The 14,850-nt window shown below is 42.7% G+C and overlaps 1 protein-coding gene across 9 annotated transcripts in view; it reads left to right on the top strand.

The window, feature by feature from the left end:
• EPN1 (epsin 1) overlaps positions 1–14,850 on the top strand; it is a 103,192-nt gene that overhangs the window by 24,160 nt on the left and 64,182 nt on the right. For all 9 annotated transcript variants that reach the window (XM_040325603.1, XM_040325600.1, XM_040325597.1 and 6 more), the window contains exons 2-3: positions 9,879–10,378; positions 12,492–12,741. In XM_040325603.1, the coding sequence (XP_040181537.1) occupies positions 10,151–10,378; positions 12,492–12,741 (478 nt within the window). In that variant the 5' untranslated portion in view covers positions 9,879–10,150. The remainder of the gene's footprint in view (positions 1–9,878; positions 10,379–12,491; positions 12,742–14,850) is intronic.

Genomic DNA, 14,850 nt, shown 5'->3' with positions numbered 1-14,850 from the left:
AGGCCGCAGCTCCACGTCTGAATGGACTCAGCTCGGGTTCCCCCATACCGAGCTGCTGGCTGTGGGGGCACTCAACGAGAGGGAGGGGCCAGGAGGGCCGAAGTGGGACCAGAGAAGATGAGGGTCCGGGCTGCCCTGTACACTGCACACAGAAGGCAAGTATAACATGTTTTGCTCCTCGTTTTTTTTTTTTTTTTTTTTTTACAAAAAAAAAAAAACACTTTACAATCACTATAATGTGCAACATTTGGGCTAACCATGGGTTAGCAATTGAAATGAGGTTGTGCACATATATTGCTACTTTGGGGTGTAGACAGGCCTTTTAGTATTTTGGTTTGTCCTTTATGGTTTGTTGGGTGGTCCAGATTTGGAAGAAAGGGGCACGCACCCTGATTGGCCGCCATTGGAAAGAGTAATCTGAGCGGGTTTTATTATGTTTTACCGCTTGGGAAGTGGAATGTAGGGCTGAAATCCACGATGTCAGATGGATTATCAGGCTTATGTGTATGGCAAAGTTGATTTTAGGAACTGTAAGTCTATACTATGGAAATCCCTTTGGTGTTGTGGAGAAAAGCGTAAAAGAAATTGCCCGTGATCTAGCAGAGGATTGGCTCAATTTCTCTAGTGGCAGAGTCTCTGGGTTCACAATCGCATTGCATTTATACTAGCTCTTTGTGTGATGAGTTCAAAGAGGATCTTGTAGTAAAGTGCAAGGTCTGCCCTTTCAGTGTGGTCTTTTTCCTCTAAAACAGGGGTGGGGAACCTTTTTTCTGCCAAGGGCCATTTGGATTTTTGTAACATCATTCGGGGCCGTACAAAATGATCAACTTAAAAATTAGCCTGGAGTCACGGATCGGATCATTTTTCGGATCAGCAAAAAAAAAAAAAAAATCTGACAGTAACCCCCCCAGTAGTGCAGACCTCAGACAGCGGTGTGTGTTTCCCTCGAGCGCGGGCTCCTCCTCCCCTGTGGGTGTGAACAGAGAGGAGGGCCGCTGCCGCAAGATGGCCGCCACTCCGGAGCTAGGCCGAAGCCGGGGACTTGCCGAGGCTCCGGAGCACTCCGCGGATCGCGGGGTGTGCCGATCCAAACGGGGTGACCTGTTCGGATCGGTGACGATCCGTTGCACCCCTAGTCAGAAGGAGCCAGAACTACAAGGTAAAAATCGGCTCCTTCTGACAGCTCTGCAGACACACTCAGTGGCACGGGGGGGGGCGGCTGGAATGATTTTGCGGGCCGCAGGTTCCCCACCCCTGCTCTAAAACAAAAAAAAAAACACAAATTAAACCTAAAATCTTGCCAGGAGACACTTCAGTCCAGTGCAAGATCATTTTCCCCCTAAGATTTGAGATCCTCACCCCCCTCCATGTCATGCCTGAAGATGTGTGGCATTGCCTTAGTCTAGTCACCACGGGAGGAAGACCATTGTTCACCTACCTCATGCACACTGCAGCTGATTTAAAAAGAAATAAAATAAATAAGCCCAAGCTCACAAAAATGTAACATCCCTTAAACTCTCCCCAATGTTATCCTATGTGTTCACATGGATGTTTTTTTAAAGTTTATCAGCAGGGGAGTTTATGGGCTGTTTTCTGAAGCCCTAAAATCACATTTAAGAGCAGATCTAACCACAAAAAATGCTGATAAACGTGCCTTTTCTTTGCAGAGCTGAATTTAAGCTGGTGTAATATTACAAAAAAAATTCAAAAATGCTGATGTTTAAAAACGTCTATAAACGCAATTAAAAAAACGCTGTTGAAAGTCTTTGTTTTTAAGCTGCATTTTTCTTGCCAGCAATCTGACATCCAGAAATACTTTTTCATAAGTCATGTATGCATGGAGACTTGTGCAGCAATATTTACAAGGACATTGTTACTCAAGTGATCTCCCCTTGCTTCTGGGTCCCATGCTGAGCGGCTCATCTGATGCATTGTGAACACAGGAAGTCGACTGCTGGGCACAGGCAGGAATTTTGTTCACACGCACGCATAGGTGTGCGCAGCCTAGGGTGTGCCCCTCAAAGCTCAAGCACGTGTGTGTGTGTGTGTGTGTGTGTGTGTGCACACGCGTGTGTGTTTCCATCTTCTTTTATTTTTTTAAATGCAAACCAGTGCAGGAACTCAACCAGGGGGAGTTCAGGGGTATACAGGGTGCTGCACTCAGGGGTGCATGCAGTGTATGGCGCACACAGTGTACTGCCTCCCACCCCCGCGTCCTCGACTAGTTTGGCCTCTCAATCCTAGCACAAGTCCCCCCAGATTCCCCAATCCACTATAAATTCTCTTCCCTCCACTAGCTGTACAAATGCCACCAAAAAATCACCCCCCCCCCCTTTTTTTTTTTTTTTTTTTTTTTTTATTACAAATTTATGTGAGCAGTTTTGAAGGGGTCTTGCTGTAGTAGTCTCCAAGAGTTCTAAGAAGCTGGTGATTTACTCAAACTGTAATGTACATTTAGCAATTAACAGCTGGGACAATGAAAAACTGTCAAATGTGTTTTGGTCATTTTGAATGCCCAGTTCCTGACCATATGAAGAGGGTCAGGAAGTGACCCTCTGCCGCCTCCATATACAGATGGTTGCAAGCAGTTGTGGCCACAGAATGTTGGCTGTGTAGTGTCCCGTCCCCCCCCCCCCTCAGTCAATAAGTTGTGTCATTTTGTTAAATCTGGTCTGTGCTAATTTCTATTTCATTAGGAAAGTACCTGCAATCCCATGGACACCATGACATCTAAGCCTCTCATTCTATTCAAAACACCTAGATTAACCAGTTGCATTTCTTTTGTGTTGCATAATAGACTTTGTATAGTTTATACCTGAAAGGCGGACAAAGCATTTGGGAATTCAATGCTAGTTTTAATTGGAAATGACAAAAGAACTTGGGAAACGCCAGAGAATAGCGAGGTATATTTATTTAAAAAAATGTTTGCACACATTCAGACTTTTTTTTTTTGGAGGATTCAACTTCACTTTCGTGGGGGAAAAAGAATTGACAAATAAAAAAAAATTAATATACGCATTCAATTGCAACACGTTGTAATTCTATGGTATTAAAAATGACCTTTTCCTTTTCAATCTTCAGCACTGTAATCTCTGTAAAATGCAATGCAATATGGTCACCTGGAGGTGTTCTGTACACAACGCCCCCCCCCCCCCCCCAGATATGTAATTTACTGTTTGTGTGATTTGCTTACTGATTTTCCCAGAAGTCTGCACTAAGATACAGTTCAGATTTTGAGCATCCGGTGCAAAAAATAAAAACATTTTGGTGAGGTGCGCTTAAAGGGAAATCGCGTCTTGGAGTGGTTGTAAGCCCACTAACTATAAAAAAATGTAAATAAACATATAAAACAAAGGCATAATGAGCTAGTATGCATAGCAGCGGTCCCAGTAAATGGATCCGGCCGGCGACATTGCTCCTGGAGTTACTTCTGGGTATCGTGGGCTCCGTCGATGTGATTGGCTGGAGCCGCGATGACGTCACTTCCGCGCATGCTTGTGTGAGCTGCTGGTAACGGCACACTTACTGAAGCAACGTCATGTACATTCCATTGCTTCAGTGCCGATGACGTCGGCACATGGGGATATTGCCTAAACCGCGCAGGTTTATTATAGGCTTACCTTTAGTAAAAAGTGGTTGTAAAGGGTTTACAAGGGTTGCAGACCCTACAAAATTTCCCAGAGCCCTGCAGGTTCAGCACCTTAGGTTTAATGTACACAGGATGTTTTTACAACCTCTGATTTAAAGCTGAGTTCCTACTAAATACATTTATTTTATTTTTTAAAGTCAGCAACTACAAATACGGCAGTTGCTGACTTTTAATAATTGGACACTCAATGGCAGTCAGGGTGCCATTGTGTAGCCCAGGGCTCGACAAAATCCGGACGCCAAGTCGCAACTGCGACAAGAAATTGTGACCTGGCGCCTGCCGGTAATTGAGGCCGCGGCGTTGTGGCCTGCAAAGCCACTGCCTCAATTACCGGCCGTCATGGACCCGCCGCGAGTGGGGGTGCACGGCCGGCCGGTAATTGAGGCCGCGGCTCTGTGGCCTTGTGAAATACCAAGCTTCCTTTTGTGACCTGGCGCCATCTGGTGGTGGCTGTTGGCATTACAAGAAAAAAAAGCAATTCTAATGTGTAATTTTCCAATGTTTTCACTGCCATCTCCTTCCCTCTAATTCGAACGTGTGTGTGTGTGTGTGTGTGTGTGTGTGTGTGTGTGTGTGTGTGTGTGTGTGTGTGTGTGTGTGTGTGTATATTTATCTCTATCTCCTAGAGAATAAAATGGCGATCGTTGCAATACTTTCTGTCACGCCGTATTTGCGCAGCGGTCTTACAAGCGCACTTTTTTTGGGGAAAAAAATCATTTTTTTTATTAAAAAAATAAGACAACAGTAAAGTTATCACAATTTATATTGTGAAAGATAATGTTACGCCGAGTAAATTGATACCCAACATGTGTCACTTCAAAATTGCGTCCGCTCATGGAATGCAGACAAAAATGTTTTACCCTTTAAAATCTCCATAGGTGACATTTTAAAAATTCTACAGGTTGCATGTTTTGAGTTAGAGGAGGTCTAGAGCTAGAATTATTGCTCTCGCTTTAATGATCGCGGCGATGCCTCGCATGTGTGGTTTGAATACCGTTTACATATGCGGGCGCTGCTCAAGTATGTGTTCGCTTCTGCGCGCGAGCTCGTCGGGACGGGGCGCGTTTTCTGGCTCCTAACTTTTTTAGCTGGTTCCTAGATGCCAAGCAAATTTGTCAAACCCTGGTGTTGCCTGTACAGGTCTGTGCCTCCCTCCATGATATGCCTCCCAGACCATCACTGACCCACCACCAAACCAGTCATGCTGAACGATGTTACAGGCAGCATAATGTTCTCCGTGCCTTCTCCAGACCCTTTCACGTCTGTCACAGTTGCTCAGGGTGAACCTGCTCTCATCTGTGAAAAGCATGGGGCACCAGTGGCAAACCTGCCAATTCTGGTGTTTAATGGAAAATGCCAATCGAGCTAGAGGATGTCGGGCCCTCAGGCCACCCCCATGAAGTCTGTTTCTGATTGTTTGGTCAGACATTCACACCAGTGGCCTGATGAATGTCATTTTGTAGGGCTCTGGCAGTGCTCATCCTGTTCCTCCTTGCACAAAGGAGCAGGTACCAGTCCTGCTGATGGGTTAAGGACCTTCTATGGCTCTGTCCAGCTCTCCTAGAGTAACTGCCTGTCTCTTGGATTCTCCTCCATGCTCTAGAGACTGTGCTGGGAGACATGGCAAACCTTCTGGCAATGACACGTATTGATGTGCCATCCTGGAGGGGAGTTGGACTGCCTGTGCAATCTTTATAGGGTCCAAGTATCGCCTTGTGATACTGACCCTAGCCAAATGCAAAACTAGTGAAAAACAGTAAAAAAAAGTTAAGTAGGGGAAAAAAAATGTCAGACACCTCCACCTGAAATACCATTCCTGTTTTGGAGGTCGTCTCATTTTTGCCCATCTAGTGCACCTGTAAACCTATACACTTTTTTTTATATATATATATATATATATATATATATATATATATATATATATATATATATATATATATATATATATATATATATATATATATATATATATATATATATATATATATATATATATATATATATATATATATATATATGACAGACCACAGCAGCATGGTAAGAGAATAAAGAAACGGTCTTGCCAAAGATTTATTATTAGGCACAGTTTCATACTTTTGCCTCTGTATGCCACCGGAATAAAATTCTCAAAGGAAACCATCCAAATTAGTTTTGAAGTGCAGTCTTTCAGCTTTACAAGGGGTTGAATATCACAAATACAAATTTTAGGAACTGCAAGTATTTTTATACACCTTTACTTTCAATGATTGCCTGAACTCTGGAACCCATGGACCTTACTGAAAACTGTGTTTCCTCCTTTTCTAATGCTTTCTTGCCTTCAGCAAGCCAAATGTATGCTCAATTGGGTTGAGATCAGGTGATTGACTCGGCCATTGCAGAATATTCCACTTCTTTTACTTCAAAAGCTCCTGGGTTGCATTTGCTGTGGGTTTTGGATCATTGTCACAGATTGTACAGCGCTTCACAGTACTATCAACTTTGCTGAATCTGGACTGACAGTGTGTATGTCTAAAGCTTATGAATGGTTTGTAGCTTGTGGGTGAATTGGGTATATTTGCAGCCCCTCCCAGCTTCTGGAGGAAAGAAAAATGATAGGATACAACCATAATATTGGATACTCTAGGAAAGTTATTTGGACATCTCCTCCTTTTTTTTTTTAGTAAGAACAGATAACCTGATCGGTTTACAAGAACTGTTTCTGCCCGTTTTGAGTCTGAATCCACTGCACAGTTTTAGAAGCATGTTGCACTGCAATTAATACAAAGGGTCATGTGCACCAACCACTAGTTGGGTTTTTAATGTACGCTATGGCTTTAGTTGATTGTGTTCTGTCTTTGTTAAATCACTGACTCCAAATAAAAGTGAATGCTTACACTACAGTGTTCTAAACCAGATGGACTGGTAATTCCGGGTGGCTGCATGCAAAATAGTAGTTTTTGATGGTACAGTCTAGATAATTTAAAGTTTTTTTGTTTTAGCAAAATAAAATGTATATTTGGTACATCTCTGCAATGCATACATATTTATTTTTATCCTTTTTAACCACTTCAGCACCTGACTATTTTGCTAGTCAAACGCCAGGCCACTTTTTGTGATTCTGCACTGCATAGCATTAACTGACAATTGCGCGGTCGTGCGACGTGGCTCCCAAACACAATTTACGTCTCTCTATCTATCTATCTATCTATCTATCTATCTATAATATTTTTTTTTCCTCAGCTTAGGCCGATCGCAATAAACGTTTGATTGGTTTGCGCAAAAGTTATAGCGTCTACAAAATAAGGGATAGTTTTATGGCATTTTTATTAATAGTTATTTTTTTTTTTTTTTTTACTAGTAATGGCGGCGATCTTGAATTTTTATCGGTACCGTGACCTTATGGCGGACACATCTAAAAAAAAATTGGGGCCATTGGCATTTTTATAGCGATCAGTGCTATAAAAATGCATTGATTACTGTAAAAATGTCACTGGCAGGGAAGGGTTAAACACTAGGGGGCGATCAAGGGGTTAATTATGTTCCCTCATTGTGTTCTAACTGAAGGGGCGGTGGGACTGACTAGGGGAAATGACAGATCGCTTTTCATACGTTGTATGAACGTACGGTCAGTCATTTCTCCCCCTGAAAGGACCGGGAGCTGTGTGTTTACACACACGGCTCCCGGTTCTCGCTCTGTGACGAGCGATCAGTTACAGCGGTGCCCGGCAGTGATCGCGCCCGCCGGGCACTCGTATCGGCAACAGGGGCGCACGCGCCCCTAGTGGCTGCAGAGCAACATCAAGTAATATAACGTGATTTTGCGTAGCCGAGCTGACCTGCCACAGTAAAACTATGGTGGGCGGTCGGCAAGCGGTTAAAGTGGTCCTAAAGTCCAATTTTTTTTTTTATTTTTTTTTATTTTTTAATGCATTCTGTGTATAAGGTAAAAAACCTTCTGCAAATGCCCCCTCCTAAAGACTTGCTTGTCAATGATGGCCAGTGAGAAGGAAGCATATGTCTTGCTCTGTGTGTCTTTATTGAGAGACACAGCTGGCTCTGGAGCGGGCATGCACGAGTACCACCATAGCAAGCCGTTGCTATTGGGGCACTTGGCATTGGTGAGGTGCCTGGGAGCTGGGGTGCTGTGTGCAAAAAAATGTCTGTACAATCCACTTAAAAAATTCTGCAAGTATAGAACAAGATATATTGATCTACCAACAAGCTCCTATCCTCTTCATTTTTTTTTTTTCTTTTTTTCTTTTTTCTTTTTGGTTTCTGTTTCACTAAGATTTTAGGCATTGTTATCATTCCTGTCCAGTTCTTCCCACATATGTTATGGAAAGGAGATATGGGGGGGTTATGTAGTAACATAGTTAGTCAGGTTGAAAAAAGACACAAGTCCATCCAGTTCAACTCTATAGAAGAGAACTGGGCGAGGCTGACAACGCAGCATGGGACAGTGCAGCAGAGGCAATGTGTTGTCAGAACTGACAGGCTGGATTCCCGCCACCTTTGTTGAAGTTGGGGTGTGTGTTTTTTTTTTTTTTTTTTTTTTTTTTTTAATATATAAACGCCCTATGTGACAGTACTTTAATCACTTTGATTGCCAATGTATGGGGCCAACGTTGAGCAAAGCAACTTGACACTGCTATTTTGGTTTGCCCTGAGTTGCAGCATACTGGATTTCTGGCAACTCAAAGCGTTTTTCTGTACCTGCGTGGTTTTTGAAAAAGCAAAACGTTGGAAAAAGTGCTTGTATAGCATATTATTATATTTTACTGCCCAGAGACACAAAAAATACACATGAGTATCCTGGATACTCCAGAATTCGACTCTTGGTTGGGCTTTTTTGTGATGTTGAGGGGTCTCGTGTGTGTGTGTTTGTGTGTGTGTGTGTGTGTGTGTGTGTGTGTGTGTTTGTGTGTTTTTTTTTTTTTGCAAGCACAAACACTTAAAACACTTAAAAAAAAAAGATGATTTCATTAATTTTAGATATACTATACGTATTAATTAGGGCTGCGGAAATTAATGATTAATTCGTCAATCGTTAATTTCTTTGATCGATCAAAATAACTTTGATTGTGACAATCCGGATTGAGCTCAGTGGAAAGGCCGCAGCTTCGGCCTAGCTCCGGAGCGGCGGCTATCTTAGTACACCCGGCGGCAGCCTAATACCGGCGCGAGCAAGGAGGTGTGGATATTACAGTATGGGGGGGGGGGGGGGGGGGTTTAGTAAAAAAACTGTGCTTTTATTGAAATTGGTCGATTTAATCGATAAATAGATTTTTTTTAATCGAACGCAAACATTTTAATCATTAACAGCCCTAGTATGAATGTGATCAAGTGGTGAATGAATATAAAGCCTGCTTCCTCCATTCATAGGTTGCTTTTCATTAATGGAAGCTAGAGTACAGGTTCTATGAATGGAGGAGGAGGCGGAAAGAATGGGCATAGTCGGCACTGTTAACAGATTATTACAATGACAGCTGGCACCAGCACAAGGGACACTTCAGTTTAAGGCCTCGTGCACACGGGCATTTAAAAAAAAAAATGCTGCTTTAACAGGCGTACAACATCTTTTATTTTAAACCTCAAACTTTAGCCTATGTGGCCATGTACATCAGACGTTTAGCTCCGTATTTTAAAGTGAAGCTTCATTTAAAAGGTGAAGCTCTGCTTCTGAACCCCCCCCCCCCCCCCCTTTAGGTGACCCTCACCACAGCCAGCTTATGGAGAAAGGTGCAGTGCGATTCACGCATGCGTAGTAGGTAACCGTCTGTAAAGCCACAAGGCTTCAGCACTCCATATATATGCAGAAATCCATATATAATAGATTTTGCAATTGCAGTAAATCAGAAAAGTAGTACACTGAACAAAGTAAATGCAAAGCAAAAGTGTAAAGTTTGCCATCCACACATATCGAGAATTATTCTACCGTCCCATCTACAATGTCCATCAACTAGTGCTTTTCTGCTGCAGGGGAAAGTCCCTAATTTTAGTTGAATAAACTTTAAAAATGTTTATTTAAGCAGTTCCACCTTTGATTCGTATGAGCAATATTCATGTTCCCTTTATCATTGTTCAGTGGTATTGAGATGAATCAGAAAATGATGTGTGAGTTATTCAGGGCATTGTGTGGGTAATATGTGGTGAAAGAAGTGCTAATGTGTAAGGAAAATGTCTTGCATGTTTTTTTCTTTTATATGTACATGTGTAGATCGCTCACCGTTTGCCCTTTTATGTTTTTCAGATGGATCTCTAGTGCATTCACAATGCCAGGATTGCATGCTGCTGGAGAGCAGATCAGGACATCTTAACCCACCTGGAAGAGGGCGTGGTATAAACCTTGGATGTCCTGAGTGTCTTGTTTCCACTATTAAAGGCAATCTACTTGGCTTCTGCTGTTGACAATCTTCAGATTTTGAAGGAATTTTGGTTCTGTAAACTAGAAAATATATATATAACTATATTCAGTGTTCCGGTCGTCTTTCCCTACTGCCTCCTGTCATAAAAACAACCAACATGTCTACCTCCTCGCTGCGCCGACAGATGAAAAATATAGTCCACAATTATTCTGAAGCTGAAATCAAAGTAAGGGAAGCTACATCGAATGATCCATGGGGTCCATCCAGCTCTCTCATGTCGGAGATTGCAGATCTCACCTACAATGTTGTGGCATTCTCTGAAATTATGAGCATGATATGGAAGCGGCTTAATGACCACGGGAAAAACTGGAGACATGTGTATAAAGTAAGAATACATTTTAATTTTCAGTTTTAATGTAAGGGCCTAATGCACACTGGGCATGAAAAATAAAATGCTGCTTATACAGGCGTTTGTTAGGGCATCACTGTTAGTCTATGGCAGGGGTCTCCAAACTTTTCAAACCAAGGGCCAGTTTATTGTCCTTCAGACTTTAGGAGGGCCGGATTGTGGCCAGTGGGGGCAGAAAATGTCCTGGGCCCAGCATCAGTGAGAATAAATATGGCCTTAAAGGTTGGTGGTCAGTAGAAGGAGGAGTAGTGCTCCTATTAGTAGGAGGAATAATATTCCATCATTGGTGTCGGTGGAAGAAATGGTGCCCCCTTGTTGGTGTCAGTGGAAGAAATAGTGCCCCCTTGCTGGTGTCAGTGGGAAGAATAGTGCCCCAAGGGCCGGATAAAGGCTAGCAAAGGGCCACATCTGGCCCTCGGGCCGCAGTTTGGAGACCCCTGGTCTATGGCCATGCACATTTGGGCGTTTACAGGCTTAAAGGGGTTGTAATGATACAACTTTTTTTTTTTTTTTTCATAAATAGCTTCCTTTACCTTAGTGCAGTCCTCCTTCACTTACTTCATCCTTCCATTTTGCGTTTAAATGTCCTTATTTCTTCTGAGACATTCTCACTTCCTGTTCTTCTGTCTGTAACTCCACACAGTAATGCAAGGCTTTCTCCCTGGTGTGGAGTGTCGTGCTCGCCCCCTCTCTTGGAATACAGGGGAGTCGGGATGCTCTCTATGTTGCAGATAGAGAAAGGAGCTGTTAGTGGGCATCCTGACTCTCCTGTAGTCTAAGGGAGGGGGCGAGCACGACACTCCACACCAGGGAGAAAGCCTCACATTACTGTGTGTAGTTACAGACAGAAGAGCAGGAAGTGAGGATTTTTCAGAAGAAATAAGGACATTTAAAAGCAAAATGGAAGGATGAGGTAAGTAAAGGAGAACTGCACTAAGGTAAAGGAAGCTATTTAGGGAAACAAATTGTACCTTTACAACCCCTTTAAAACACAAGTGTATTTTTTGAGAGGAGCTTTGAGGCAGAAATAACACTTGACTTGCCTAGACGTGGAATTTAGGCATGTCAGACATTTTTAAGTGTAATATTTTATTTATTTTTTTTGTTTTGGGGGAAAAACTTTTTTTTAAAAAAAGCAAAGGCTCGTAAGCTCCCTAGGCATGTGTGGTGTTTTTTTTTTTTTTTTTTTTTTTTTTTTTTAGTTCTGGCATTTTCTTCTGCCACCTAGAGTGTGCATGGACTCTTAACCACTTGCCAACTGCACTATAGCTGAAAGACGGCTAAAGCGCGGTTGTCCAGCTCTCGTAAGGCATTTATTGATGTCCTCCCAGAAGCCCACCCCCCTGTGATCTCTGTGTCCTTCAGGCACAGCAGATCAAGGTAAAGGGCCAATCACAGCGGTCCTTTTTTTCTATGTAATCAGCGGTGTCCAGTCACAGCTGATCCCATGTAAACAAATTCCAGTTATTAGCATTTCCTTTCCTCGGCACTCACTGTGTGAGAAGGGGAAAGCCGATAACCGGCTAGCCTGTAACAGCACACATTTACACTGATAATCGGGGCACTGATCATCCGTGCCCTGATTATCAGCACCCATCAGTGAAGGAAAAAAATTCATTTTTTGCTAAATTTTATAATGAATGACGAAACTGTGTTTTTGTAGAGAGAAAATAACGTGTTTATTTTTTGCAAAAAAAAAAAAGTGATTTAAATACCACCAAAGGAAAGCTTTATTTGTCTCAAATAAAAAACATAAAAAAAGGGACAGTGTCGCATTACCGCACAATTGTCATTCAAAGTGTGACAGCGCTGAAACCTGGAAATTGGCCTGGGCAGGAAAGGGGTTAAAGTACATATTAAAATGTCAAAATAAAACTGCTAAAAAGGCAATGCCACTGAACAATCTAGCAGGGATGACTGAAATGTGTACATTGATGCTTCTGTGACTGTCATCTGGAGCTTGTGCCCTGCAACTTTTATTATTGTTTAGATACCCTGTATACTTGTTTTGCATGAGCCCTTTCATACTTGTTGCCATGCCATTCACTTTTGGCAGGTTTAATTCCAGTTATTGCTTTCTCAATTACAGGCTATGACGCTAATGGAATACTTAATAAAGACGGGTTCTGAACGGGTTGCACAGCAGTGTAAGGAAAACATATATGCCATTCAGACCCTTAAAGATTTCCAATATGTGGATCGAGATGGGAAGGATCAAGGCGTGAATGTTCGAGAGAAGGCCAAGCAGTTAGTGGCTTTGTTAAAGGATGATGAAAGGCTAAAGGAAGAAAGAGCACATGCCTTAAAGACCAAGGAGAAGCTAGCACAAACGTCAACATGTACGTATGATGGCAGAAGCCTTGTACCGTACAAACACTTTGCATAAATGTGAGATTTGTAGGACTGTTTAAAGAGCTCTGTGCTTGGCGAAATGCTGTGGTTGCTGTTCCTGACGCCATTTTGAAAATTCTGGTTGCCTGGCAAAATCTGTCTATCGGCTGGTTCAGCAGGAATTGGCTGAGATTCATAAAATGCATGGGCAGGCTGAATGTACCCAAGTTGATCGATATGAATATGAGTCATAGCCAGCTTTGGTCCTGGCTCATGTGACATAAAATGGTTGATAAAAAACAAACAAAAAACCCTTATACTTTTTCCCTTCAAGTCTAAATGCCATATCAAAGTTCATTATTGATTGGTATCAATACGCACATTATCAGAGCAGAATTCCACCAGTGATCTCATACCTGCACTGTGCTTGGTTCTTCAATTTTTTTTTCTGTTTTTCAGGCCTTGTTGAATACATGTATAACATTCTCAAAGCCAATAAAGCATCTCCCTTATTTTTAGCTGGTGTTTTCTGATATTGCCCCAGTCAAACTTGCCTACCACCAGTTGTATTTAATAAGTGGATTATGTCCCGAATTCAAACATTTTTAATGTGGATTCAATTATTTTTTTTTTTTTTTTTTTTTAATGTTCAGGATTTTAATGCAAAATCAAAACGCAATTAAGTGTGTGGGGTGTTTTTTTTTTTTTTTTGTTTGTTTTTTCTTGTTTGTTTACCCATTTTACCTCTCTAGGCCGCCTCTACACTGAGAACCGAGCGATCGAACACTGCCGATGGCTTGGTCCTCTTGGCTCGTCGAGCAGAGAGCTGCTGGTTGTCAATCAGCAGCTCTCTTCTCTGCCCCTCCATGCTCATTGGAGCACTGATCTGTGGAGGGACAGGGAGACTGCCATCTTGGTCTCTCAGTGGCTGACTGAGACTGGTGTCAGTCTAGGCACCTGGCGGATCCAGACTTTGTCATTATGACGCTGTGCCTGGACTGATTCCAGTGATGTCATCAGAGAGTGGACTTCAGATCGCTCTCTGCTGAAAACGGGTCACAGGAGTGCAAAACGAATTGCACTTCTGTGACCCAGAGGAGAAGCCCAGCCAAACAAACTCAGCTGGACTTCTCATTTAATTTCAAAGTCTTCTCAGTGGAGGCCTCTACCATAGGAGATCGGGAGCATTAATGGCAGTTTCCCCACACTGCCTGGATTCATAAGAGTTGGTAACATTGTAATCCATTCTCTAGCTAGCTTCATATGCCACATTGGGTCCAGTGTTGTGAGCGTCGGTCTAAGGATTCCAACTGGGCTTCACAGTTGAATTTTTTTTTTTTTTTTTTTAATAAACATATTGAGGGCCATTTCACTCAGATCGTTTTTTTTTTTTTTTCAGTTTAAGAATGTATGAAAAACGCATTCCTTTAAATCCTATGAACCCTTCACACTGGTCAGTTGCATTTCAAGCTACTTTCACACTGCTTCAGTGCAAAAGACACAGTAAAAACACTACCACTTTTTTTTTTTTTTAAACTGATTAGTGTCAAAGGGCCCTTATGGCTGCCTGCTTTGTGGAATGGTTTTGCGCAGAGCAACCGCAATCATCGTCTGAGGTCCATCGTTGGGGCTCTTGGCTTGTTTGCTTGCCGGGTGCATTCGTTCAGGCTTGGTCCTGAGCTGCACTTTGTGTGTGTGTGTGTGTGTGTGTGTGTGTGTGTGTGTGTGTGTGTGTGTGTGTGTATATTGGCAAACACAGTGAGGCTCGGCTCCGCACCCCCTTTCCCTCGTCCCTGGATTTTATTGATGGCAGCAGACAATAGCTCCCACTTCTCTCACGGAGTCCAGTGAGGAGGAAAAGAGAGCACCATCACTGCTCTTGGGAACTGCACTGGGTCAAGATAAGGCTCAGGTAAGTATTGGGGGGGGGGGGCTGTACGTGGGGAAAAAAAAAAGTGTTTTACCTTCATGCAGAGAATGACTTGGCCCTGCCCCCTGGATCCCATGTCACTGGATTTGATTAATGGCAGCAGGAGCCATTGGCTCCCACTGCGATCAATCTATCCAATGAGGACCCAAGAAAGCAGCTGGAGCTGTTGTGCTTGTCATTGGAAAGA

The sequence above is a fragment of the Rana temporaria genome, chromosome 10 (genome assembly GCF_905171775.1).
Source record: "Rana temporaria chromosome 10, aRanTem1.1, whole genome shotgun sequence".
Taxonomy (NCBI): domain Eukaryota; kingdom Metazoa; phylum Chordata; class Amphibia; order Anura; family Ranidae; genus Rana; species Rana temporaria.
This window is presented reverse-complemented; position numbering and strand designations above follow the sequence as displayed.